The 25,857-nt window shown below is 38.4% G+C and overlaps 1 protein-coding gene across 2 annotated transcripts in view; it reads left to right on the top strand.

Moving 5' to 3' along the window:
* Positions 1 to 24,885, top strand: part of PALLD (palladin, cytoskeletal associated protein) — a 397,583-nt gene extending 372,698 nt beyond the window's left edge. For both annotated transcript variants that reach the window (XM_047855047.1, XM_047855048.1), the window contains exons 13-20: positions 92 to 313; positions 4,228 to 4,377; positions 13,226 to 13,320; positions 15,220 to 15,352; positions 18,179 to 18,386; positions 21,175 to 21,340; positions 21,869 to 22,002; positions 23,155 to 24,885. In XM_047855047.1, the coding sequence (XP_047711003.1) occupies positions 92 to 313; positions 4,228 to 4,377; positions 13,226 to 13,320; positions 15,220 to 15,352; positions 18,179 to 18,386; positions 21,175 to 21,340; positions 21,869 to 22,002; positions 23,155 to 23,327 (1,281 nt within the window). In that variant the 3' untranslated portion in view covers positions 23,328 to 24,885. The remainder of the gene's footprint in view (positions 1 to 91; positions 314 to 4,227; positions 4,378 to 13,225; positions 13,321 to 15,219; positions 15,353 to 18,178; positions 18,387 to 21,174; positions 21,341 to 21,868; positions 22,003 to 23,154) is intronic.
* Positions 24,886 to 25,857: the final 972 nt, after the last annotated feature.

Here is a 25,857-nt window from a genome sequence, read left to right as displayed (position 1 = left end):
CCTTATTGGAGGGGAGGGTAAGACTCATGAGACACACTGTACCACAAGAAACTGAGGTTGCTAACATGGCCTTTATTTTTACCTGATGTAGGAATACAAAGTCTCCAGCTGTGAACAGAGACTCATCAGTGAAATCGAGTACAGGCTAGAAAGGTCTCCTGTGGATGAATCAGGTGATGACGTCCAATATGGGGATGCACCTGTGGAAAATGGAGTGGCACCGTTCTTTGAGATGAAACTGAAACATTACAAGATCTTTGAGGGAATGCCTGTAACTTTCACATGCAGAGTGACTGGGAATCCAAAACCAAAGGTAAGCTAAAAACATGGCTTTTTAAGAGTCCTGTTTTCTGAGGAAGAGTTAGGCTTCAAAAGTACAGCATGTATAATAGGAGGAAGAGATACAGACTACCTTTCTCAGTACCCATGATGTAAAATGTTTAAAGTACTATTAAGTTCAAGGCCTTCCTCAGGAGGCATTAGAAACCAGAAAGAGCAGAAGAAGGGTAGAGTTTGGGTTCGAAGAATAGAATAGGAGAATAACAATTAAATAATTGACAAGGAGCTTTTCATACACCTACATCATTTATTCCTCATGTGATATTATCAGTGTCACTCCCAAATTACTGATGACTGAACTACGCTCAGTGAGGTTTAATCAACTTGCCCAAGGTCAGGGAGCTGGTGAGTGGCCAGGCTTGAACACGAACCCCATGCTGTGTACCATACAAAGAAATAAAGTTTACCATGGATTATAAAAACTTCAGATCTTGAATCTACAAAACCAAGCCTTCCTGTATTTATAAAGGGGCTAGAGGCCAGAATACTGTTGAGAAAGGATAATCAAAGGAACTTCTGACACTCAGGTGGTCTAAGCTGACCTAGATGGGAGCCCTCTTTCTACAGATGCATGGAAACGCTAGATAAAGCATTGCCCTGTCTCTAAAGGGAGACAAGAATAACTAACTGCTCACTAGCCCAGAAAACAATGCACAGATTACACTTTTCCCTAGAACTTGGGAGAAAAGAATAAAAAAGATACCCATGAGAAACTGAAACTCCAAATTTACTTTAACACATGATATGGAGCCAAAAGCTGAGAAATTAATATGAAACTTAGTCCAGGATGGATTAAAATCCTTAAGTTTCTGACAGAAGCAAGCAAAAACTGCCCTATAGAACACTCTCACAGTTTGGGGCATATCAAACTTCTGTAGAGTAAGAGGGAGGAAAAAGAAATTCACAGTAAAAACTTACAGACCATAGGAGAAAATAAGCAACAATAAGGAGAATCAATAGCACAAGAAACAAGACAATAGAAGCTTAAGTATTGTGCAGTGTTGGGCAATCTTAAGCAAACTGTAAAATACCTATGTTTAAAATGATTGAAACAATGTTAAAAGAAATAGAAACTTCAATGAAAAAAACAGGACAGTACCAAAGGCCAGGCAAATTTGTACAATAAGCATATAGAAGGGAAAATACACTCACTGAAATTAAAAGTTTAACAGTGGTGTCATAGAAAAAAGAGCAAAGAAAATAGCCTTAAAATTTTACATATGTATCCCCCTGCTAATAAAATGAGACTTTTAAAGTAAACTGTTGTTAGAGAAAACTTGTTTATACTTGACATGATTTGGATAATTGCTGTGTATTCACAAAGATGATATCCAATGCACATACTAAAAATAAATTTGCAGCTTATGAATGAAACTCAACAAGATATTGTTGTTTCCAAATAACTTAAGCTTCCAAAATATTCACAAATCCCTTGTTATTTTTAAATCTTACTCAAGGCTTAAGATCATTGCTTAAGTTCTAAGATCACCGATTCTTATTTTAAAAAACACCATGTTCACCAGAAAGATGAGCTGTTGTTTTTAACATAATTTTGCATTTCTGGTATGAATTTCAATGTTTCACAGCTTTAAGGCTTAATTTTTTAAGAACGTTTTATTGTTAGATTTTCTTCTTCACCTTTCCTTCCTCCTTCCCCTTCCTTCCTCCTGTCCTCACTGCCGCTCTTTTTCTTCCCTCCCTATCAAAGTGTGGAATATTCAGCATGTTCCAAAAAATACATCCTTTCCTTTAGCTTATGCTTTAAAAAAAAAAAATTCTGCCTTTTACATGCTTGTTCTGACTGAGACATGAGAAGGTTGAAAGGCGTTTCTAGTTCACCCTGTTTTCATCTTGTATATCCTCCCCTTCCCTCTCCATCAACAGTCTTGGTAAAATTGTTGGACTGTTTCCTAATTCTCATTTGAAAGTTGTAGTCCAGATATAGCAGAGGTGAGGAATAGGATTAAAGGAAAGAAACAGTTCTGAAGAACTGGAATAGTGGCCAGAATGCAAAAGGAGGAAACTGTTCTAATCACAGCTTCTGGGTTCCATCAGAAATAATAAAACCACCAAGCAGAGAATGATAATTATGAAGTATCATGCTTTACATAATTTAATTTTTAAGACTGAGAGTTATTAGTCTAGTTGGTGATTCATCTTTAGTTCTGTGGATTAACAATACAGGCTGTAAATTTAGAGCTAATTGAAAAATGGGGGTTGGAAGAGTTACAGCAGTCAGATCCCGATTATTCATGCCCTTATTTAGTGCTATATATTTCTAGCCCGTTCCTTTCTTAGAAATGTATGTTTTGGAAAGATTTTTCAGATTCAGAAGCTTTGATAGAGAGTTGAATTTGAATGCCAGTTGTGGTCTCAATGTGCATTCTGATTTACATTAAGGAAGAAGCTCATTTTAAAAACTGAAGGCTCTAAAGGAGGTTTCTTCTGTTAGGAATGAGTTAGGAAACTTGAGTTTGCAAGGAACACAGATGACAACAGAGAACTTGTTGTGGCTTTAGAGAGGGGGATTTGTTTAGTTCCCTAGCCAGAAGTCTGGAGGCGGGCTGATGGCAGGCGTTAGTTCTGCATCTAGGCCATGGTACGGCTGCTGGCACTGTGATTCATCATGATGGCCCTGTGTCTCAACCGTCCAAAATAATAACTAAATCATGAGGGATCCACCGGACAGTGATTTTATTTAAAGATGACAAAAGGTAGGAGGACCTAGGGAAGAGGTAACTGGACCATTTTAAAATGTGTTATTTAGTCCAGATTTATTTTTACTTTATTCTTCACATTTAATTTTCTATCAAACCAAGTTAAAATATTATTGAAAATTATTGTAAGTTTAAATACTACTGTGTTTTCCTTAACATAGTGGGGAGAACTGACAAACACTCAACTTTGAGCATATGCTCCTTGGCCCAGAATGAAAACAGTAGGCCTCCACCCACCACCAACCCTTAACTGTTGCTCACTCCTCACTGCCATTTTGTCGAACACAATTCAGTGGAATGGAGTAAGGAGTCTGTTATTGTTCTCTAAAGTAACCTTTTTGGGGCACCTGGGTGGCTCAGTCAGTTAAGCATCCAACTTTGTCTCAGGTCATGATCTATCTCACAATTGAGTTCAAGCCCCGCGTTGGGCTCTGTGCTGATAGCTCAGAGTCTGGAGCTTGCTTTGGATTCTGTCTCCCTCTGTCTCAAAAATTAACATTAAAAAAAATTTTTTTAAATAAATAAAATAAAATACCTTTTTACCTTTACAAGTAATATTTTTAATTCAGTACATTTGAAAATAGAAGCAAAAATGGAAAATGCCTGTGAAGCCACCCCAGAATTTATTACTGTCAACGTTCAATCTAGATCCCTCCAGATAAATAATATGTAAAAAAATATGTGAGTAATATGTGAATACCTACTTACATACATACTTTTTAAAATATAAGGATATATCATTTTTAAATTTTTTTTTAACGTTTATTATCGAGAGACAGAGACAGAGCGTGAGCAGGGGAGGGGCCAGAGGGAGAGGGAGACACAGAATCCGAAGCAGGCTCCAGGCCCTGAGCTGTCAGCACAGAGCCTGATGCGGGGCTCAAACCCACAAACCGTGAGATCATGACCTGAGCGGAAGTCGGACGCTTAACCGACTGAGCCACCCAGGCGCCCCAAGATACATCATTTTTAAAAACTAAAATAGAATTAAACCTGTTTCTCACGTACTTTTTTCACTCAAAAATCAATTTCCTGTTCAGATGTTCTGTTTAACATTTTAACATGAAAACTCAGATCAGCTCTGCAGATCACACAGTTATTCCTTATCAGTCCCCCAAACAGAGTAATACTACACACATACTTAATCTTTAATCATTGTTTCCTTTCACAGATCTATTGGTTTAAAGATGGAAAGCAGATCTCTCCAAAGAATGATCACTACACCATTCAAAGAGATCTTGACGGGACCTGCTCTCTCCATACCACAGCCTCCACCCTAGATGATGATGGCAATTACACAATTATGGCTGCAAACCCTCAGGTAAAGATTAAGGGTATAGGTCTGGCTTCAGTTCTGTGCATAGTGCTTACAGGCATTTATTTGAAGAAAGGAACTGTTTAATTAAAAAGGTGGAATCTTATTTCTTTGACTTGAAATGATTTTCCCAAATTTTACATCCATCTTGATTTCAGAAGATAGAAAAATTCTCTATTAGTATCTATTTCATCAGGTGTTTTTCACATGAGTAATTCCAGTGTAGACGTGCATTCTTTCCACCAATGTTACTGAGGGCCTCATAGGTACACTTATGCAGGTGATGGGGTTGCAGTGCTGGACAGAAGAAAGTCCTGAGATAGAAAGTAAGCCAGTAAACAAATACATAAATAATATAATTTCAGATGGGATTAAGTTCTATGAAGGAAAAAAAAAGGAGAGAAGTGTAGTGAGTGACATATATCAATAGGCTGTAGTAAAAATCCTCAAAAAAGTAAGATATTTAAAAGAAATACAGATACACTTAATTCACTGGAATTTAAGTCGTATATAAGTGTAGATAAATTATAATTTTGATAGCATCTACATATGGCATTCAGGATTATTTGTTTCCATCCAAATGTTTTCTCTTGTATTTTCCCTTAGATTTAGGGTCAAAAAACCAGCTGACTCCTTTAGAATTTAACAGGCAGCTACTGGTACCAAGTCCCCAGTTCAAGCCTGCAGATTCCTTTTTGAGTACCGTATATATTTGATACACGTTGCTGGGTACAGAGGATGCAAAAGTGAGTAAGGAGTGATTCTGTACCTTAAGACCTCCATGGGTGACAGGGTAATTTTACAAAGTCAGCAGAAGTCACTTTAAAAAAAAAAAAGAAGCTAAAATTAACAATTATAGAACTAATGAAGATTGTCCAGTTATGTTTTTTAAATCTCTGATCTATTTATATCATCCCATATTTCATTATTCCTTTAGAAGGAAACATGAAATGTTAGAAAATGATACAAATAATTTCAGCAAAGCTTATAGACCTCTAACAGTTTGTGCAATGTTTGTCCTAATATTACATTGTCATATAAACATCTGTTTCTGCAATACTACTAAGATTAGAATGGAACTCGAATTCTCCACAAATCAGGTTGTGAGGGAGCACAGCCGACTTCACTGTCACAGTTTCCATGGTAAATATGCACTTTCTCCAGGTTCCAATTTTTCAATCGGTGAATACATGACCATCACCTTGAAAAATAGTCAAAAGCGCAACTCTTACTGAAAGTTACATTTTAATACTTATTTGTGTTCATATTTGGAGGATTTGAGGGAACAGAAGTGCAACTTGCTTTTTTTTCTTACTGTATTTTCAGTATGTTTCCTTGAATATTATTAACAAATTTCAATTCTCAATTTTCTGCCTTTAATTAAAATAATAGAGAACTCCACAAAATCCAAACTTTTTCTTCATGCTGGGTCCTTTGTTCCTCTGTCCCCTAGAAAGCCTGGGATATATTATGGAGATCGAATTAACTGTGTTCCAGCACTCCCCAGTGCTGGTCCCGATGTTAATTTTGAGGCATTTTTCCTAGCGAGTGTTTTAAACTGTTACTGGAGTCAGCGGTTTTATAGAACAAAGAACATAAATGTAAAATTGCAATTATGAGTCTGCTTCTAGTCTTCTTCAAATTATACTAACCTAGTTTTACATATGGAAAAGTTCTAAACGGGGAAGGACTTGCTGCTCATGGCCAGTGGCAGGATGCAGAGTTGGAGACTGCGTGCCAGCCTCTGAGCATTTAAACTACTGACAAACTAGTTGAAGTCATTCGATATCTATTGAAGTCATTAGATACAGGAGGGCTGCTGAAGATCCCCTTTGTAATACAGAAGAGGAGGAAGGGAAAGAAATAATACCACAAAGGCCAGAAATATCGGACAGGGTTGATGCTACCGAAGAGCCTAAATGGTGTCATTCAGGGGTTAAGAGCATGAACTCTGGCATCAGACAGATCTGAGTTGAATTTCTATCTCTGCCACTCACCACCTATGTGACCTTTAGCAAGTGGCATAATTTCTCTGTGCCTATTTCCTCTTCTGTGAAATAAGAGTAATAATATGGATTTAAATAATATACTTGGTTTACCTGGCATATAATATGCTTTCGGTAAAAGCTAGTTATTGTCATTATTTTCATTCAAAGACACTAATAACCCTGTCTTAAAGCAGCAGCCCTAAACGTTGGCAGGAGCCTGTGGAATCAGGATGTGAAGGATCAGTTCTGTTTCTAGATACTCCCCTACAGAACTGTTAGAGAGTAGGCAAGTCAGTTCAGGATGGAATTTCTACCCAACATGTTGCTGGTGTGTGGTCTTCTGACCTCCTGGCTTCTCCTCCTTACCACCCCCATGGGAAAGGAGTCAGGCAGCAGATGTGACCGTGCCACAACTGCCACAGCTGTGGGCTTGGGTGGAGGGAGCTGGGAGCAGGAGACCGGCCACACCCACAGCACAGCTGACGGGAGCCACACAGGAAGCTGGGAAGTGGCTTTGCTCCCAGCACCCTCAGGGCCCTCATCTCAGTCAGTAGCCCCCAGCGAATTCTGCTGCTTTAACCAAGCCCCGGGGTAAGTCCCTCCGTTAACTCTCTCTCAATCTTGGCCTCTACCCTTTGAAGAGGAGACAAAGGAATGAGAAGTGCACCAGTTTACATCAGGTTGCCAAAAGCCCAGCCCTTCTAACAGAATTCCCATCTCACCTGGGATTTCAGCAAACAGTAATGTGACTGCCCTGGGTCTGTCAGAGGGAGCAAAAGATTCAAAGAGCTCCGAGGCCACAGTAACCAGAGCACTTCCTGATACCAAGAATTCCAACTACCTCTCAGTGTGAGTTGATCCACCCAGTATTCTAACTTAAAGAGGGTGAGGCTAAATTAAGTCTCCTTTTCTACCTAAGGACCAGGGGCAGGCATAGGAGGGGGAACTTGTGAAGAGAATCTGAGGAAATCCTAAAGGTGGGCATGCAGGCCTCAGATTGAAATTGCTGAGAGAATTTTTAGATTTAGGGTACTTGGTATTACATGCCATTCCAAGTCTCAGCATGTTGCCTGGTTGATTTTAGTTTCGAGAGTAAAACTCCTTTCCTCTCCTGGCGTCTTCAATACTGAGCAAGTATGTGCAAATATGCCACATGTAGGTTTTGTGAGTTATCACCTAGAAATTGGAACAAACTCTACCATTCATTAGAAGGACAAAGAGGTATTTAAACCATGACAAACAGCAGACCATTATCATTTGTTGCTATAGGAATACCATAATAGAAATGTTTAACAGTGTTTTATTTCATCTCTACTTTATAACATCTTTTATTGTATATTAAAGTATTTTGCCATTTTGTAATTTGATTTAAAAGAAGCATGATAATAAGGCACTGGAAAACATTTACAGAGTCAAAGCTGAATTTTTCAGGATACATTAATCATGAAGGCATAACATATAGTCAAAAGAAAACTTAAGTTGATTCCCCAATTCCTTGATGCCATTTAGTTACCTTAAACTTTTTTTTCACATTTTAAAAGCATTCAGTTTGAAAGGGAAACAGCTCCTTCTATTTTTTTCTGGTACACTGGACTGTACATGACGTGGAATGACCAAGGGAAAGAGGAAAAGGCTGGCCTGGAAAAATGAGTTCAGTAATGAAACACAGACGGCAGGGCTTTCCTGAGCAGTGGAAAATAATTACACAAAGCAGCCGGGAGAAAGGGTGAGAACCAAGGAAAGAGAGAAATACTAAAGGTTAGCAGAATATTTTATAGAATATTTTTCCACCTGGGTTAATCTTTGGGGAATAAGAAACACGTTAGATATTATTGACTGCATCCAAATTCTACTTGGGATGGAACCCACAGCTCCAAGCACATACTGGACTGTGTATCACACGCCATGTATGCGGCTCTGGCAATTCATGAGAGACCAAAGCAGTCACATAGTTTAGTGAAACAATGAGTGATTGTGCGGTGCTACACCAAACATAATGCCAAAATGAGGATCGCACACTCGGTTTAAGATGCAAGTAAATCTAAACACGAATGTTTTACTTTTTGTTGTGTTGCTAAGTTACGCTGTGTTGCACTTGGAGTCTGGAAGGGCTGTTTTGCAATTTGATGTTTCCTCAAGTTGCATTATGTATACAAGTGGCAAGCTTATATAAAGACCTGTGTGCCACAGTTAAATTTCATAAGCTAGGAAATATAAATGTTATTTCCATATTATACAAATAATTGGCTTTGCGTGAGGCATGAATAATCTTTACAAGCTGAATGTTTAATACATAATCACTTTAAGAATTCAAGCTTATTGTTCTATAGCTTTAAACTCCGTGGATTTGTTTGGAATAGAAAAGTAACACACAGCTGAATTAAATTTAAGAAGTTGGTTTGCTTGTGTTTTGTTTTAGCATTATAAGGTTTCCTGGCTCATTTCAAACTTTAAACATTCACTTCCATTACTCCTTCATGTGTTAATAATAAAGTAGATAGAAATGAGAAAGTTAAAAGCAAATGCAGCAGCATTAATGTCCATCAGAGCCCAGCAGTCACAAGGATTACTGGGGTTCATTTGCACATTAATATGATTAAAATTTTGTATGACCTTCATAAATAAGATGGTCAGACTTAAAAATCTGAACTTTCAATTGCATACACCAGAGGCATCCTTTCAACAGTGTTACAGTGAATTCTGGGATCTTTTTTCTAACTAAAAATATCAAAATTATACAGCTTATGAGTTTGGGTGCTTTCTAATTTTTTTAAATGCTTATTTATTTTTGAGAGAGAGAGAGTGACAGAGCATGAGCAGAGAGGGGCAGAGAGAGAAGGAGACACAGAATCTGAAGCAAGCTCCAGGCTCTAGGCTCTGAGCTGTCGGCACAGATCCCAATGCGGGGCTCGAACTCATGAGCTGTGAGATCATGACCTGAGCCGAAGTCGGATGCTGAATCAACTGAGCCACCCAGGCGCCCCTGGATGCTTTCTAAATGCTCCTGGTCATTTACTGATTAGTAATATGTATTTAGCCAATAATACTGTATTATCAAACTAACAATTCTGCTTCCTGAAGGTCATGACTTCCCCTTTTATGTTCAGAAGTGAAAGATGGTATAGGAGTTAAAAACGTGACAAATGGTGACATATTCCTTTTTCTTAAATTTGGGTAGTTAGGAAGATACTCTGTGGCACTATTTGTGTATATAGTTCTAAGCAGTAGTGTAGAAATCTTGAAAACACTGTAGAAATGTGTAATCTTGACAAAGCAGTATACCAACCTGTTGTTATTTTTTGGAGATGGAAGAAGAGGCAGGGTTTATCCTAAGTGGAGTCTAGTGGTTAGAGTTGAGTAGGACAACTTTTATCTCCATACCTCAAATGCAGCCATTACATAAATACAGTGACTATACCAGTGTGCTTGGCACCTTTCAAACAACAGCATAAGTTTTTCCTTTGGAGTAAATTATATCCTAATACCGAAAGAGAGAAAGAAAGAGAAAGAGAGAGAGAGAAGGAAAGAAGAAAGAAAACCTGTTGCATATGAAAAAATAATTTTTTTTGAAAAGAAAATGTTTTTAAAACAATTCTAAGGGATGCTTCATGTCCAACTGGTTGTTATTATAATTATATCCATATTCAGTGCTATAATAATTTAACATTTTGAGTGTTTACTGTGTGCAAAACATAATACTAAGTACTTTACGCCTACTAACTCATTTAATCTTCATAAGAACCCCTGCAGGATTGATTAACTATATGGTCCTACTTTATCGATGAGGAAACTCAGGAGGTTAAATTACCTGCCTAAAGTCACTCAATTATAAGGGACAGAACTGGTTTATAAACCTAGACTGACTCCAGAGCTAAGGAGTGTCATACAAAGGTGTCTGAGGCTCATCCCAGCATTAAGAGCACTGAGGGGCAGGGAAGACACTCATTAAAAGAGTTATTTTAAGGAATTAAAAGGGGGGGGGGGGTAAAAGCATGCTCAGGCAAAGTATAACCACTTGGAAAAATTTACTGCAGTCAACCAAGCTGTTGGGACCCCTGAAAATCATCCTGGTGCATGTTTGTGCATGTATAATGTCTCAGACTCACAGTAAAAATACCAGCAATGATTAATAATGGTAACTTGGTAACTTATGACATCAAGTACCATTTGATATTTGGAAGATGAAGATCATCTTGGGTTACATCATTTAATCTTTACAACATCCATGTGAGACAAATATAGTGTGCTGGTTTTTACAGAAGAAACAAAGGCTTGAACAAATTTGGTGATTTGGCCAAAATCTTCGGAAAGTCAAAACTCAAATCCAGGTTAGAGAAAATTTTTTTCTCTGCTTCCCCAAATTCAAGGTTAAAGATTGAATTTAACTTACATCTTTCTCTAACCACAGAAATGATAACTTAATGTTAACTTTCCTTGTGGGTCCTCTGGGTTTTACACAATGAGGAAAAATGTATACAAATTATATAAATCTATTTTAAGATATTCAGATTAAAATTATTTGCTTAAGTAGCAAAGCAAATACTAAGGAAGTCATATCCCATATCAGTACAATTTTGAAGCTATTTGTATAAAACAAAATATAAAATTCCTTGCCTTTGGCTTCCAAAAGAACCATGGATCTTACATGTTCACTTGTTAAATCAGTTACTACAATGCATCGATTGCATAATTTTAACGGGGGTCTTCTAAACAAGTCACGTCTAGATTTTCTGTAGCAGGCATAAGACTTACAGGGGTTAGAGAAAATTAATTTTTCAGATTTCAGGCTGGCTTAGGGGGGCCTCCCAAGGGTTTGGCAAGAGATTAGCATGAGAGAACTGACCTGAACTTCAGATGCAACAAATCTAAATTAGAAATAATCCCTCTCGGAGTGCCTCGGTGGCTCAGTGAGTTAAGGGTGTGACTTCAGCTCAGGTCATGATCTCACCATTCGTGGATTCAAGCCCTGCGCCAGGTTCTATGCTGACAGCTCAGAGTCTGCTTTGGATTTTATGTCTCCCCCTCTCAGCCCCTCACTTGTGCTCCATCTCTCTCTAACAAATAAACAAACATTAAAAAAAATTTTTTCTAGGGGCGCCTGGGTGGCGCAGTCGGTTAAGCGTCCGACTTCAGCCAGGTCACGATCTCGCGGTCCATGAGTTCGAGCCCCGCGTCAGGCTCTGGGCTGATGGCTCAGAGCCTGGAGCCTGTTTCCGATTCTGTGTCACCCTCTCTCTCTGCCTCTCCCCCGTTCATGCTCTGTCTCTCTCTGTCCCAAAAATAAATAAACATTGAAAAAAAATTTTTTTTTTAATTTTTCTTAAAGAATCCCCCTCATAATGTTCTACTTCATGTCTCCTTGGAAATTTTCAAGAAAGGCCATGTTTAAATATGACCTCAGTAGCAAGTACTGTGAATGCCAGGGGAAGTTACATATCTAGTGGGATAACACTTCTTCAGTTTCCTTTCTTTATGACCACCTCTTTCTATCTGATAGCCCCTGGTTCTTCTCCTGTCTGTATTACAGCACTAAGTGTCTTTGCCTTTTCGGAGCGGTCAAGGCCCCAGAGAAGTCCAGTCTGCGGGGAGACCCTGACAACCCTGCTGACTAGATTCCTGCCCTTCGCTGAGTCCTGCTGTGGGGTTTCTGTGTGTCCCCTCCAGCACTGTGCCCCCCTCACGTAGTTCATCATCGGCTGGAACTCAGAAAGCAGCTCCTCAAAGCATACAGCACACCTTTGCTCCTGTTACCTGCCAGTACTGGCAACTTGGAATGAAAAGGAGATTCACTTGTCAATTCTGACTCTAAGTGTACATGAGGGCAGCTCATCCACTATGAGCTAGAAATCACTGAGTCTGATCATTAATAATCTGCTTATCATTTTTCCTCTCTTGCCGTTCCCTTCCGGCCATCATCAGAATTTAGAAGTACAACTGCTCACATTCTCCTAGGATATGAGAGAAGAAAATCACTGATTTTGCCACTCTGCTAGTAATCGGGGAAAAATTAAAAGAAGGGGCTAAACCAAAAAGCCAGAGTAACAGTGGGGATTTATTCATATCATCTGAGTCCTCTAAGTATTACTTTTGTCTATCCTAGGAGAACATTTATCAATTTTTCAATTTGACAAGCAACTTTAAGAGAGAAAATTTGAGAGAGAAAATATGGCTTTTCATTACATAGGCCCATATCATATGACCCTCCCCCCCCACATATTTTAGATATTTAACTGCTTCTGATTTTTAAGTCATGATTTTGCTCATTTCATGCGAATATGATGACCTATGTATGGGTCATTATACTCTCCTTGACACCCCATGTGTATTCTCACATAATGTTAATTTTATCATGCTGGCATCTCTTTAATGTATGGTTTTTGGAAGAGACACTACTCACATTTAAAAAATATATTACTAAAAAGATATGTTAGAAAACTAAAATCATCTCATTTGATTTCAGAATTAGCTACAACCAATAGATATTTGACCATGAAAATGGAATTATCACAAGAGAGTAATGTCCCCCTGCCATAGTTCACAATCCAACATTGTGTCTTAGGGAGACCATAGCAGATTACAATGAATTCATGAAGGATTGTCATTTAAAGACCATTCCAGATAAAACAGTAAAGCTTTTTTAAGAGTCCTAAGTCAGACCTAGTCACTGAGTTCCTTAAATACAGAGTGCACTGAGGAGCTTAACTCAGGGAAAGTACATTTCTGAGAGGGATTGGTGTCGTTACTAATATGGTCTATTTATTGGTTAAGAAATAATGTCTTATGGAGAATAGGACAGTAAACACGGTGGTGCTTGAAGGTTAGTTGTTTTGCTTGCAAATCATTTCTTTTCCTGATGTCTCTGACAGGGCCGCATCAGTTGTACAGGACGGCTAATGGTACAGGCTGTAAACCAAAGAGGTCGCAGTCCCCGCTCTCCCTCAGGCCATCCTCATGTCAGAAGGTATTTCACACGTTGCTTCTCATAGGTGTTACTACGGTTTCACTTCAGTTATTACTATAAATTCAACACTACTAGAACCGTGATATGACCCCAAAAGTGAACACAGTTGCAAGACAGAAGAAAGTGAATACAATCTTAAAATGATACATTGTACGGCTCCCTGATTATTCTTGTCTGCAATTCAGAAACGGGAAAGGAACAAACGGTTGCCAATGTCGCTAAGCCCAGTTAGATATACTATCACTAATTTGTTAATTGGGCCCAATTTATGTATGAAGATATCAAGACTCAACACCTTTAAATGGCAGCACATTAATGTGAAAATACCAGTAAACGATACACAGATATTCAAAACCAAACTTCTCCAACCAACAGCTGTCTAGACTGCCCATTACAAATTATTGCCACTAGATTTCTTAAAATCAGCTAGTTTCCTAATGTTCACATTTCAGTCACTTCTAAAGAGTTTATTTTAGATGACAGTTTTGTAGGCAAGGTGTGTCCTATTTTAAATGCTCAACAAATACTTGCTAACAATAGAGTGTGCTTTCTAGTCCTAGTTAACCCTGAGTTTGTGCAAGGATGTTGATGGAGTAACAGTAGGCAGAGACAAGGAAAGGATATTGCACTTAAAAAAAGAATATGGTAAGTCAACCAGCCTGTCATCTTGGGTTCCTATTTAGGTATTTTACACAGTATGCTCAAATAGCCCAGACAGTAAACTACAGGCCACAGATCCAAACACTTTTGGTGAAGAGAATGCATACTAAGTTAGGCTCACAAAAGGTAAGCACCAAACAAGTGGTGTTTCTGCATCTCCTCGTGATTGGATGCACAGAGTCCTTTGTTCAACAATTTGGAAGACAATTCTGGCTCTGAAACACACGGGGGTTTAATTCTAACTTGTTTGTGACAGTGTCTGTTCACAGGAACCTGTGCCTGTATGTGTGAACGTAAACACAACATAGTACCACATCCATGCTCTTGCATTTTTTTTTCTTCTGCTTCGCTTGTGTCTTCAATACATTTAAGACTGTCCATGTGCCAGTGTCTCCTAGGAAAGCATTTTGTTCATAAATTAGACCTGTAGTTAGAGAAGAGGAAACTACCTAAAACTGGGAATTACTGACCTATTAATTATATCGCTCTTTCATTTGTTCTGCTTTTTCTGGTTAAATGTTTTTAAACTTCTCTTCTAGTGATTAGTGACAATCTTGTTCCTTTCTTACATCTTCCCTGCAATTACTTTCAATTTTATTGCTCTTAAAGGTGCCTCTAGCAACATACTTAAAAGTGAGAGAGGTACACAAAATCTGGAAGATTTGCACAATTTTATTTTAAAGCTAAAAAATATATAATTTGTTTTCCTGGTTAATATGAAAAGGAATTTTGATTGGAAAGATCTGAAATTCTTACAAAATAATAAGAAATGTTAATTTCCTATAAATGTAAAATCATAGTGGGAAGTTGTAATTACTACTGAAAAAGATTTGGCAAAAAATGAGCAGCAGTTGTTGCTACTTCTCATATAGCTTTCGAAAGTATTTAGGAAAAAAATAGGTTAATATAGAGTACTTCATTTTTTCCCATTTCCCCTTTTATTATTCATATTAGCTCTAAGAATTAGGATAGCAGAGTTATTTAACACCAGAAAGTAGCAGACTATTAAATTTCTAATAAACTTGGAAATGAACAAGGTTTTGCTTTTTTGACTTTATGTGTAAACTGTAGGAGTAAGAATCAGGTAAGGAAATTATATTATTGCTCCACATATTATTAAAAAAATAAATGACTGAGAGTCTGAAGATAACTTCTATCTTCCCCTCCCCCTCCCTCTTTGTTTTCTTCCTTTCCTTTCCTTTCATCTTTCTATCTGTTTATTATCTGTCTTGTGCTAAGGCCTCGTTCTAGATCAAGGGACAGTGGAGATGAAAACGAACCAATTCAGGAGCGATTCTTCAGACCTCACTTCTTACAGGCTCCTGGAGACCTAACTGTTCAAGAAGGAAAACTCTGCAGAATGGATTGTAAAGTAAGAGCTGGTTATTGCCTGCAAATCTCTGGCTTCCCTTCTCCCCTCACTGACATTACTCTTGAATTCCTTTTAGGGAAATTATGTAAGGTATACATACATCTTTAAAATGTTTTCCAGCATACATCGGGGAAAAAAATGAAATATACTAGATGTTTATATATTGTTTTGTCATTCTTTTAAATTTTTACTAAATGTTTTCTTTCTTTAGAACTCTATATAGCATACTGTACAAAGTCACTGGGAGGTTTTTTCCCTTTAAGTTTCCAATTTTGTTGAAGTAGTAAATGTGTTAAATCTGTTACATGTCCTAATAATTTATCTTCATTCTTTTTTCATATAAATTTTGTAGTCATGTATCTACTCTTTTATTCCTCCCATTTCCAAGGTTAGAGTGACATCCTTCTCTCACCCTTTTTACAGCAAGGCTTCTTAACCCAGGGTCCTTGGGGAGGCAGCCTTCATTAGGTGTGTGAGTTTTGAAATTGCATACAAAATTATGTATATGGTATAGCTTTCACCAGTTTCTCAAAGGAGCTCAAGGCCAGAAATGTTTAATTACCACTGCTCTGAAATTTTTTATGATTGTTTTGGTTTTTTGCCCCATTATTTATTATGTTTTAGCTCTTAAATATGGAAAAGGTTTTTAAAAATTATTTGGGGTCCCTCTGCTGGTTCTGTCTGGGATTGCAGAACACAAATGCAAGGTACTTGAGTATTAAATCTAGGTTTATAGAAATGTGTTTTAAAAAGTACTCTTCAGAAGTATTTTATTTTCCAACATAATTCTCTCTACAGTATAAGTACAAAAGTTGATCTGTATTTATATGTATATTTTTGGTCTATAATTAATTCATATAGACTACCTGTAAGATGACATTTAACAGAGTAAATTTTATTTTAGTTATTAGATGATACCAAGGGATTATTACTTCATGTGTAAAAAGGTCTAAAAAAATCTACATTTTTTTAAGAAAAAAATTATCAGTATATGTAAGCTTTAAGAAGAAAAAAATCAAAGTAATCCTTATATCACTAAAGCAACACATAGATTTACCCCCAAAAAAGCACCACTCCCCTGCTTTTAACCCATTAGGTGCATTCCTAGACACTACCGTTGACCTGGTACTAAGTGCTAAGGGAAAATGACTAATCCAATCCCTCTAGTAACAGATTTGCTCATCTCCCGCCTCCCATCCCCATATCAGCTCAGAGCATGTATCTGTTCAAAATTATGACCTGCTTATAATGACCTTAAATTTCTGAAATCAGGCCTTCTTTACACAACCAGAAAAGCTGGAATTAGAATAGGGGTAGAAGAAGTGGGCATTTTCCCTTTGCCTTTAATGTGATTAGGTCTGTACTGGCAGAGATGCACGTGGATCAGTGGTTTGAGAGTGCACAGTCACTTTGAAGGACTCTCCTACTAAACATACCATGACCTCAGTCAGGATCTAACCTAGCAAGGTGGCAGTGAGCAGTGCCACCTTATTTCTAACCTTGGGAAAGGCCTGGAGCCTGACCAGGAGTGTCCACTCTCCTCCTCCTCCTCCTTCTCCTCCTCTCCCCCCCCCCCCCTCCTCCCCTTTCCCCCCCCCCCCCCAACCTTGGGAAAGGCCTGGAGCCTGACCAGGAGTGTCCACTCTCCTCCTCCTCCTCCTCCTCCTCCTCCTCCTCTCCCCCCCCCCCAACCTTGGGAAAGGCCTGGAGCCTGACCAGGAGTGTCCACTCTCCTCCTCCTCCTCCCTCTAGTGACCTCCAAACAGGTAAAGCAGTGTATGTGGAGAGCTGAGGGAGAGCAGGTGCCCAGATGGAGAACAGAGAGCCTGCCCTCTCCAAAGCCAAGCTAACTACTGCTGTTTGTTTCCAAACTGTCTTCATCCTTTTAGCCAGTAATTTCAGTTTCCTTACTTTTTTCCCTTAAATTCTCGAGAACTTTGCTATATGTGCAGAGATGGGTATCTTATAGATACTCTTTTAAACGAGAGTATCACGCGGCAAGAATGGAACTTGGCAGAGCTGGTTTTTCAAAAGAATTATTTTACAGTCCAAATGACATCTTTTTGTATGCAATTTCCCACTAGTAAATCTGGGGTGGGGGTGGGAAAAAAAAAAAGCCTTCCTTAATGGTGCTTTTCTTCCCTTGGACAATCAAGGGCAAAACTATAAAGAGCTGACAGATGGCAACCATCCCTACCCCTTCACAGCACAATGTGTTATTAGCAATTAAATGTGCTTTTATCTGGTCTCTGGTCAACACAACTGTCATGCTCTCAGGATTTTATGTTTCCATTGTGATGCTAATTTGTTGAGATGGCTTTCTGGGTAATTTCATATTGCTCTTGTTACTTAATTTCAAAGATGATAAAATAATAATAGCTCTGTGTGCTGATGGATGCATTAACTGATGTCTCCATAGCTATGGCAACCCTTTGATAATAAGCTTTATAGTGTATAAATGCCAGCTGAGTGTGTTATTGTGGTTGGACACCTTTTTCCAAAGAGCTCAGCGCCCTGATCCCAGTAATCTTCATAACCCTGGTGAGGTAAGACAACAAATTTTTTTAAGTCCCCTGTTTTCCTTTTCTCTAGGAAATATAAGAGATCTAAGATATCTTATAAGAGATCTAAGAGATACAAGAGATGTTTAGAAGGGAGTCCATGATTGCTCAGTAAGCCATTGAAAGGTTTAAGCAAAAGAGTAACGTGAGCCGACACTAAAACCCATCCTTATAGTACCAAAGGAGGAATCATGGTGGTTTCCCAGCTATTAACGATTTCATTGTTTCAGTATTAGAGAAATTTATATGCTCCTTTCTGGTTTAGGTCAGTGGGTTACCAACCCCAGATCTCAGCTGGCAACTAGATGGAAAACCTATACGCCCCGACAGCGCTCACAAGATGCTCGTGCGTGAGAACGGGGTGCACTCTCTGATCATAGAGCCAGTCACATCACGAGATGCTGGCATCTACACATGTATAGCCACTAATCGAGCAGGACAAAACTCATTCAGCCTGGAGCTTGTGGTTGCTGGTAAGCAAGTCTGTGAATTTTTTCCTCTCAGAATGAGTATCGGCTGTAAAAATGTAAATTGATCCTGCATTATTAACCAGTATGGAGAACACATAAAACTGCTGAAAAAAATAGAGTGTATCATCAAAGTAGCCAATTAGGACACAAGACTTACCAAATCAGAAACATTAATTGTTTTCAGTGTAGCCATTATTATTTATCTTTCCCTTCTCCCATTAGCCTGGCCAAGAGAGAGGAGGAATTTAGCAGCTGTTCTGGTCATTCTGTTTCTCATGTGTGAGTTGGCCTCCAGTGTTCCATAGAGAAGGAGCAATGGCACCCTGGATTCCAGAACCAAACTTACATATAGGATTTGGCTGATGCATACAGTGCTACCCAGTTTTTAAAGTAAGAGGCATTGGCTTCAAAATTCAAAACTTCTAAACATTATCATTTACCCCCAGTGTCACAGTCATATTCAAATTTGCTTTTTAATGAATTATATACTATTAAATTTTGTAGAAGTACATAACGTTATATAAAGTTTTACCCTTAGATAAGGAAGGTTTATAGTATCCTTAAGAGTTGAGCATCTATTATCTGTTCTCTTTTAAAAAAGAAACAGTGTTTATTTCTCATATCCCTATTTGCAAGGTGCTTCCTAACCACTGTATCACCTGGCCCTCATAAAAGCCCTAAGAGATAATTAGAGCAAATTTTCTTGCTCATTTTACAGGTGTGGAAATGAGGGAGTGTAAGCGACTCTCCCAGGGTCCTATTTAATTAACTGAGGGCCAGATTCCCATAGTCTGTTGACTCCTAGTGCTCTTCCCCACATGATGAGTCTTTACTTCTCTTTCAAGAAATAAAATAGCAATGAGAATAAAGCCCAGGAGGTTGTGGCTAAAATCCTGGATAATTATGCTAATTAAGGCACCAGGACATTTTTCACACACAAAAGTCATAAATACCTGGGCTGTTGTAGTATATCTTAACCGTGCTTTTAAATTTTACATCAAGTATTTGATATTCCTACACAACTAGGATCAATTTCATCCATTCCTCTAACCATCCCTCCTCCAACCAAAACCGTTCAGCATTCTCCTGTTTAATGTTCCCTTGGGTCATATCTGTCCTCAGGATGAGAGTTGAAGGTCTGAAAGACACAGGCATCCTGGTGTGCCTGGTCAGCACTTGCATTAGGTGCGGTGCACAGCGATTACAGGTGTCATGTCTTTGGCGTCAGATCTCAGTTCTAATCCCCACTCTCGTCCGCTGGCTATGTCCTTTGGCACATATATAACATCTCTGCAACCAATTCCCCCATGTGTAAAATAGGGACCATAATGCCTCACAGAACTTTTATAAGGATTATGTCATTTTAAATGTTTATTTTCGAGAGGAGAGAGAGACCGCGTGAAATGGAGAGGAGCAGACAGATAGGGAGACACAGAATCAGAAGCAGGCCCCAGGCTCTGAGCTGTCAGCACAGAGCCCAACGTAGGGCACGAACCCACAAGCCGCAAGATCATGACCTGAGCTGAAGTTGGATGCTCAACCACCTGAACCACCCAGGCGCCCCAAGGATTATGTCATTTTATAAGGATTAAATCATGCAAAGCTCTGTATCATCAGTTCCCTGTGTAGCAATGCTCCCAAATGGTGGATGTTCTTCCTACTGGTGAGTGGCTTTGATGTTAAGGTTTATTTTATGCCTTGTATGCTCTTTTCAAACTGGGATCCAGAAAAAGAATATTGAGTGAGGTCTGGTCCCATTTTCCCTCAAACAGCGTAGGGCAGGAAACCATATGAAATACGGTTAATGAAATAAAAGTATAATCCTCTACATCATTCAAGGTCTTAGAGAGTCTTAGGTATTTGAAATTTTCAGGTAGAATTTTTTATTCTCTTCACCTGTTTGTCCCCTAGCTGTTTTGCCTTGATATATTTGTCATCCCAAAGGAGAGGGTGGTTTATAAAAACATGCATCCTCAAGTTCATTATTGGGAGCTCAGAAGAAAATAAACTTTATTCTTTTTCTGAAATTGTTTACACCTCAGATCTAAGAAAACAATTTCCCATTGGATAGTAATACTCAGAGTGTTATTAACAAATAGTTCTAACTTTTTCAGTCTAAGTCATAAAGTTGTCTCTTATGGCTTCCTTCCTTCAAGGTAATAATAAAGTTGTCTTTTTATAGCTTTCTTCAGAGAATACAAACCGGAGTTTATAATTTGGAAGATGTATATACATAACAATTTAAAGCTGCCAAATTTAGATAAAGATGTATCCCCCACTTTTTCCCCCTTTAAATCCTATGGTATGTCTCATTTAAGCCAAGACTTAACAAATCTTCATAGCAGACATTTCAGATTGCAGGAAGGGAATCTGAGTGGATCAAATTCCTAGAAAGACTTGTTCTCCTCAGAGTCACTAGGTGGCGGTAGTTGGTAAAGGCTTCGAGTGCTTGGTGACATAATTAGTAGTGAAGCCATCCCAGATGCTAGCAATGACTTAGGAGTGTCATGCAGCCTGTCAGACAGGCATTCTGTGGACCAGATGGCCAGTGGACTGTGTGGGCCTGTCAGACTTGAATTAATTGAGGAAATAAATGAGTGGAATGAAGCATAGGAACCTTTCTTGGTAAAAGAATAATTTGGAGAGAGGACTAGCATCCTAACCACCTGAAGTGAAAAATGGTACCATAAAATAAAAGGTCTGTTTAAGCGATATTTCTAAAAGCTTCTGGATTCTTTATAGTGCTACTTTTGTATATCACTGATACATCATGCATCTCATGTTTCCTTAGCTAAAGAGGCACACAAACCCCCTGTGTTTCTCGAGAAGCTGCAAAACACAGGAGTTGCGGATGGGTACCCCGTGCGACTGGAATGCCGTGTTTCGGGCATGCCACCGCCTCAGATATTTTGGAAGAAAGAAAATGAATCACTCACTCACAGCACTGACCGAGTAAGGTGAGAATACACGATGACTTAACTTAATCCACACCTGCTCAATAGGCCCTAAGGATATATAAAGATGCACTTTATATAGCACATAAATCTGTGTAAGAGTCATGCTATTAATGATATCAAAGACAAAAATCACTCTTCACCCTAATGTATGATTAAGCTTTTGGAAGGAAGCTCTAATGGCATGTGATGAGGCACATTCTAACTTAATTTCATCGTGATTTTTGAGTGTTATGTCTAAAAGAAAAGATGAATTCATTCGCTTCAGTGGCGATACAGAAACTATTCAGTGGGCTTTGTAAAGGCAATCCTCGACTAGAAATTAAGTGCGCACATTTATTCAACCTCTTGATGTCTGCTCTTCTCTCCCATTAACTTTAATGGGGCTAGCAGCCTTTCCAGAATAAGTATGACCCTATTATCCGCTACTTGCACAATTCTGTTTCTAATGATCTAATTAAAAATGATGCTTCGTGTCCAAAGCCACTCTTTAAAAATTTAGAACGCTAATGACTTTATCCATTTCTCCAGCATGCACCAGGATAATCATGGCTACATCTGCCTGCTCATTCAGGGAGCCACAAAAGAAGATGCTGGGTGGTATACAGTGTCAGCCAAGAATGAAGCAGGGATTGTGTCCTGTACTGCCAGGCTGGACGTTTACAGTGAGTGCCGCTTCATCTCATCTCATTGCATTTATTCGTTAAATCATGAAAAATTAGACATCGGGACAGCAAATCACATGACTTTTATATAAGCTTATAAACAACTCTAGCATTTTATTTGCCAAAAATTTCATACTGCTCTTTCTCTTTCTATTTATAGTTTCTCAACATTAATAGTGAACTACACGAGGAGAACAAATACCCAAGTATCATTCAGGAACTTTGCATTAGTAGCCAAATATGCATGTTTATTTCTCTGACTTTGGCTAGTCAGTTGTTGGCTTCCTTACTCAAGCATCCTTAGGAATTAACAGTAGGCAAAGACATAACCATGTTGTTCACATTTTCTTGTTACTGTGTTCTGCAAATGACTGCCTCTTAACATTTCTTCCTGTATTATAATCCTATCACAGTGTCTTCATGCACTCTAAATGTGTGTACCATTGATCCTGGAATGCATACTTCTTGTGGCTTAGCGCCTTCCTCCTTAATATACATTAAGCAGCTTAGCAATAGGTTTGTGTTTGTGTATGAATATTTGTGTACATGCATCCTGAATTTAAAGAAAATTATTTCTGTTGAATTCATGGACTAGTACAATAGCATTATGCGATCTATTGACGTAAAGAAAACTACTAGAAAAAATTAAGAACTGATTTTCAAACTTTACCTCTTCTTGAATAGGAAGTAACTTTGTGAGGTTCTTCAAGGTTGAGTGACCTCAACCTCCCCTACTGCCCAGTTTTTTTCAATTGATTAGTGTTAAAAACATCCATCCAGAATACACCTATTGTAATTATTATAGCATTTATACATTTTGAGCTTTGAAGATTTTTTTAAGAGGGAAAGAGTTGAGAATTAGGAATCTGAGTGACTATTTCGAAAGATTTCCTGTGCTGCAGTAAGTATTTAAAACAAACTACACCAAACTACTGCGTAGCTATTATAGTCCCACTACCCTGCAGTAAATCTGCAGCATATGAGGAAAATGCAAAACTGTGCTTAAATTTTAGGATTTCTACCATGACAAAGAGCGTGTGTCTGGTACATATATAAAGACATACTGTATTTACTTGAAACATTTAAGTGCTTTCCAATTACATCTTGTTTATTTTAAAAATCTTATTTTTCCTTTTTCCTTTTTTATTGTAGCCCAGTGGCATCAGCAGCCACAGAGCACCAAGCCAAAAAAAGTACGGCCCTCAGCCAGTCGCTATGCAGCGCTTTCGGACCAGGGACTGGACATTAAAGCAGCCTTCCAACCTGAAGCCAGCCCGTCTCACCTGACACTGAACACTGGCTTGGTGGAAAGTGAGGACCTGTAATCCAACATTCTTGTTAAAGCTGAGACACTGAAACAACCATTGCCTTGACCAACATACTCCTTTGTCACATTACGTAAAGGGCAAAAACATACCTTTGACTGTAAGAAATAAACACCAAAATAATATTTTTCTTACTTGATATACCAAATTTAGAGTTTAAGTAGGTGATGCTAATAGAAATGTACACATTGCACAGAAAATTCACATTCATCATCCAATTTAAAACTTTTGGAATTTCTGTGATGAAAGCGATCTGAAATGCCAAAATGCTAATGGAAATCCACTGTTCAAAGGTAACCAGAATTTGTATTTTCAGACGTGCCTTTAAACACTAGCTATAGGTGCTACATAGCATGACAGTGTGGAATGCTTAACACGAGGCAGTTGTACAAGTTAATACTAAAATGACTCGAAATGGGCAGCGTATTCAGACAGCTACAGTGAACCAAGTGCAATATGTGGGGATGAAAAGGAAGAGGAAATGACAAATCCAAGTAAATGCCTTGTCTTTGCAAATTGTTTTATATTAAATCATAAGGAAGGAATTACTTGCCTTAAATCTTATTAATATCAAGAGTTTTCTAACAAGGTTGATACCTTAGTTCTTAGCTTTCTTTTTCTTTATGTGTAGTATTTTCTTTTCATGCTACCTTGGTAGGAAGCTTACTTACAGACCATATTAAAAGGCTAATTTAAATATAAATAATATAAAGTATTCTGAATAAAGCAGAACTATATTACAGTCCATTCCACGAAAGACACCCCACTCACCCAAATGGCCAAGGCATATAGTATTCAGAGGAAAGACGGGCCTGGAAGGAGTAGGAAGAATGAAGGAAAATGCTACCGGCACACTTACGTTGTATTCATGGAGATAAAAGTAGATGGGCGGGAGACATGATAGAGGCCAGGCTTTTTTTTGGTTTTCCTCAAAATTAAAGTATAGGTGGAAAAACACTGCCACTCAAAAGTCAGGGGATCTAGGGGCAGCTGGGAGATTGGAGCACATGTGCTATGGAAGTTTCAGTGTGTCTGAAGTCTGTGTAGTAGCTGAAGAGGTTAGATGTGTTGAGCAAGTGGAAAATGGGCCGAGACTGCAAGATTGGCATCAAAGAGAAACTGCCTGTGGGAGCTAGTCTACTCGAGGGAAATGGATTCTTGGGAGAGACAAAAACAGGTTTGTGCCATAATCTATTTTTTTTCCCAATGACACCAATATGGTGAGTGAAAAACATTGGTTCACTTCCACGCTGCCATGAAACTTTGCCTTAAGGTGCTGGGTTCTGGGTAGTTTGTAAAGGCATCTCTGCAAAGACAGACTGCTTTTTGAATGCATATTGATCCTTGCAACAGCTAGATTGAGAGGATTCTGACCAGACTTGATGGCTTTAAGTCGGAACCAATAAACTTTAGAAAGGAGAAAAAACAATTTGGCCGGATATTATGGTATTATAAGACATGAGGTTTTAATGGTACTTTGCTATGAAAAGAAAACACTGTATTCCTTATGCAAAACACATATATCTTTCATTATTTATAATAAAAACGTTGAACTGTCTTAGCTCAGTTAATTCAATACGTAGTATTTTTTAAAATAATTTTATATCTGTGTACCACCCCATATATTTCATATTACTGCTTCACATGTACAGCTTTCTACTTCTTTTTAAGAACACCAACCAACCAAGTTTTAAATGATTCATAGGCTTAATCACTGGGTGGCAGATGTTCTTTGCAGAGTGGTGCAAGTTTCTTTGACCACACTTAATATGCATTGCTAATATGGAATTTAAGATACCATACAAAGTCTTTCATGGACCTATCTATATTGTAGAATTATGACTTACGTCATTATCTTACTTGCCAAATTTCTCTGAATGTGACTGTTTGCTAATTTGCTGGGTTTGGGGTTAAGTAGCATTATTTGCCACCTTTTATGTTGTATTTATAAAAAAAAGTACTATCATACTACTTTGGATTGTTGTGCTGGTATAATGTGGATTTAACATCAATAAATATTTAACAAATAGTTGCAATTTTGTGAAGCAAAATATTCCATTGGTGTAGTTTTATATTGGGGCTGTAATTAGTACAAACTTAGAAGCTTAAAATAACGTTTATTAGCTCACAGTTCTATAGGTCAGAAGAGCTGGGTTCTGTGCTCAGAGTTCTAGAAGGCTAACTTATATCAACACATCCACGGGACTACATTCTCATCTAGAGCTCTCCCAAGCTCGTTTCTTTGCAGTTGCAGGACAGAGGTCTCAACGTAATCTGTCAGCTAGGAGCCACTCCCCACTCCTACAGGCCACCTGCATTCCTTGCCATGTGGTCTCCTCCATTTTCAAAACTAGCAAACAGACTCTCCCTCAGGACAGATCCATCCCACGCCTTGATCTTGTAAGGAGCCCAGCCCCTTCTAAGGGGTCACCTGATTAAATCAAAACCAAGTGAATACCTCTCTTTCCTGATAATCACCTGGTTTTTTTATCTAATTACGTATGCAAAATCTTTTCAAAGCAACACCTCA

This window comes from Prionailurus viverrinus, chromosome B1 (genome assembly GCF_022837055.1).
Source record: "Prionailurus viverrinus isolate Anna chromosome B1, UM_Priviv_1.0, whole genome shotgun sequence".
Classification (NCBI taxonomy): domain Eukaryota; kingdom Metazoa; phylum Chordata; class Mammalia; order Carnivora; family Felidae; genus Prionailurus; species Prionailurus viverrinus.
The sequence above is the reverse complement of the archived record's forward strand: the minus strand, read 5'-3'. Positions and strand labels throughout refer to the sequence as shown.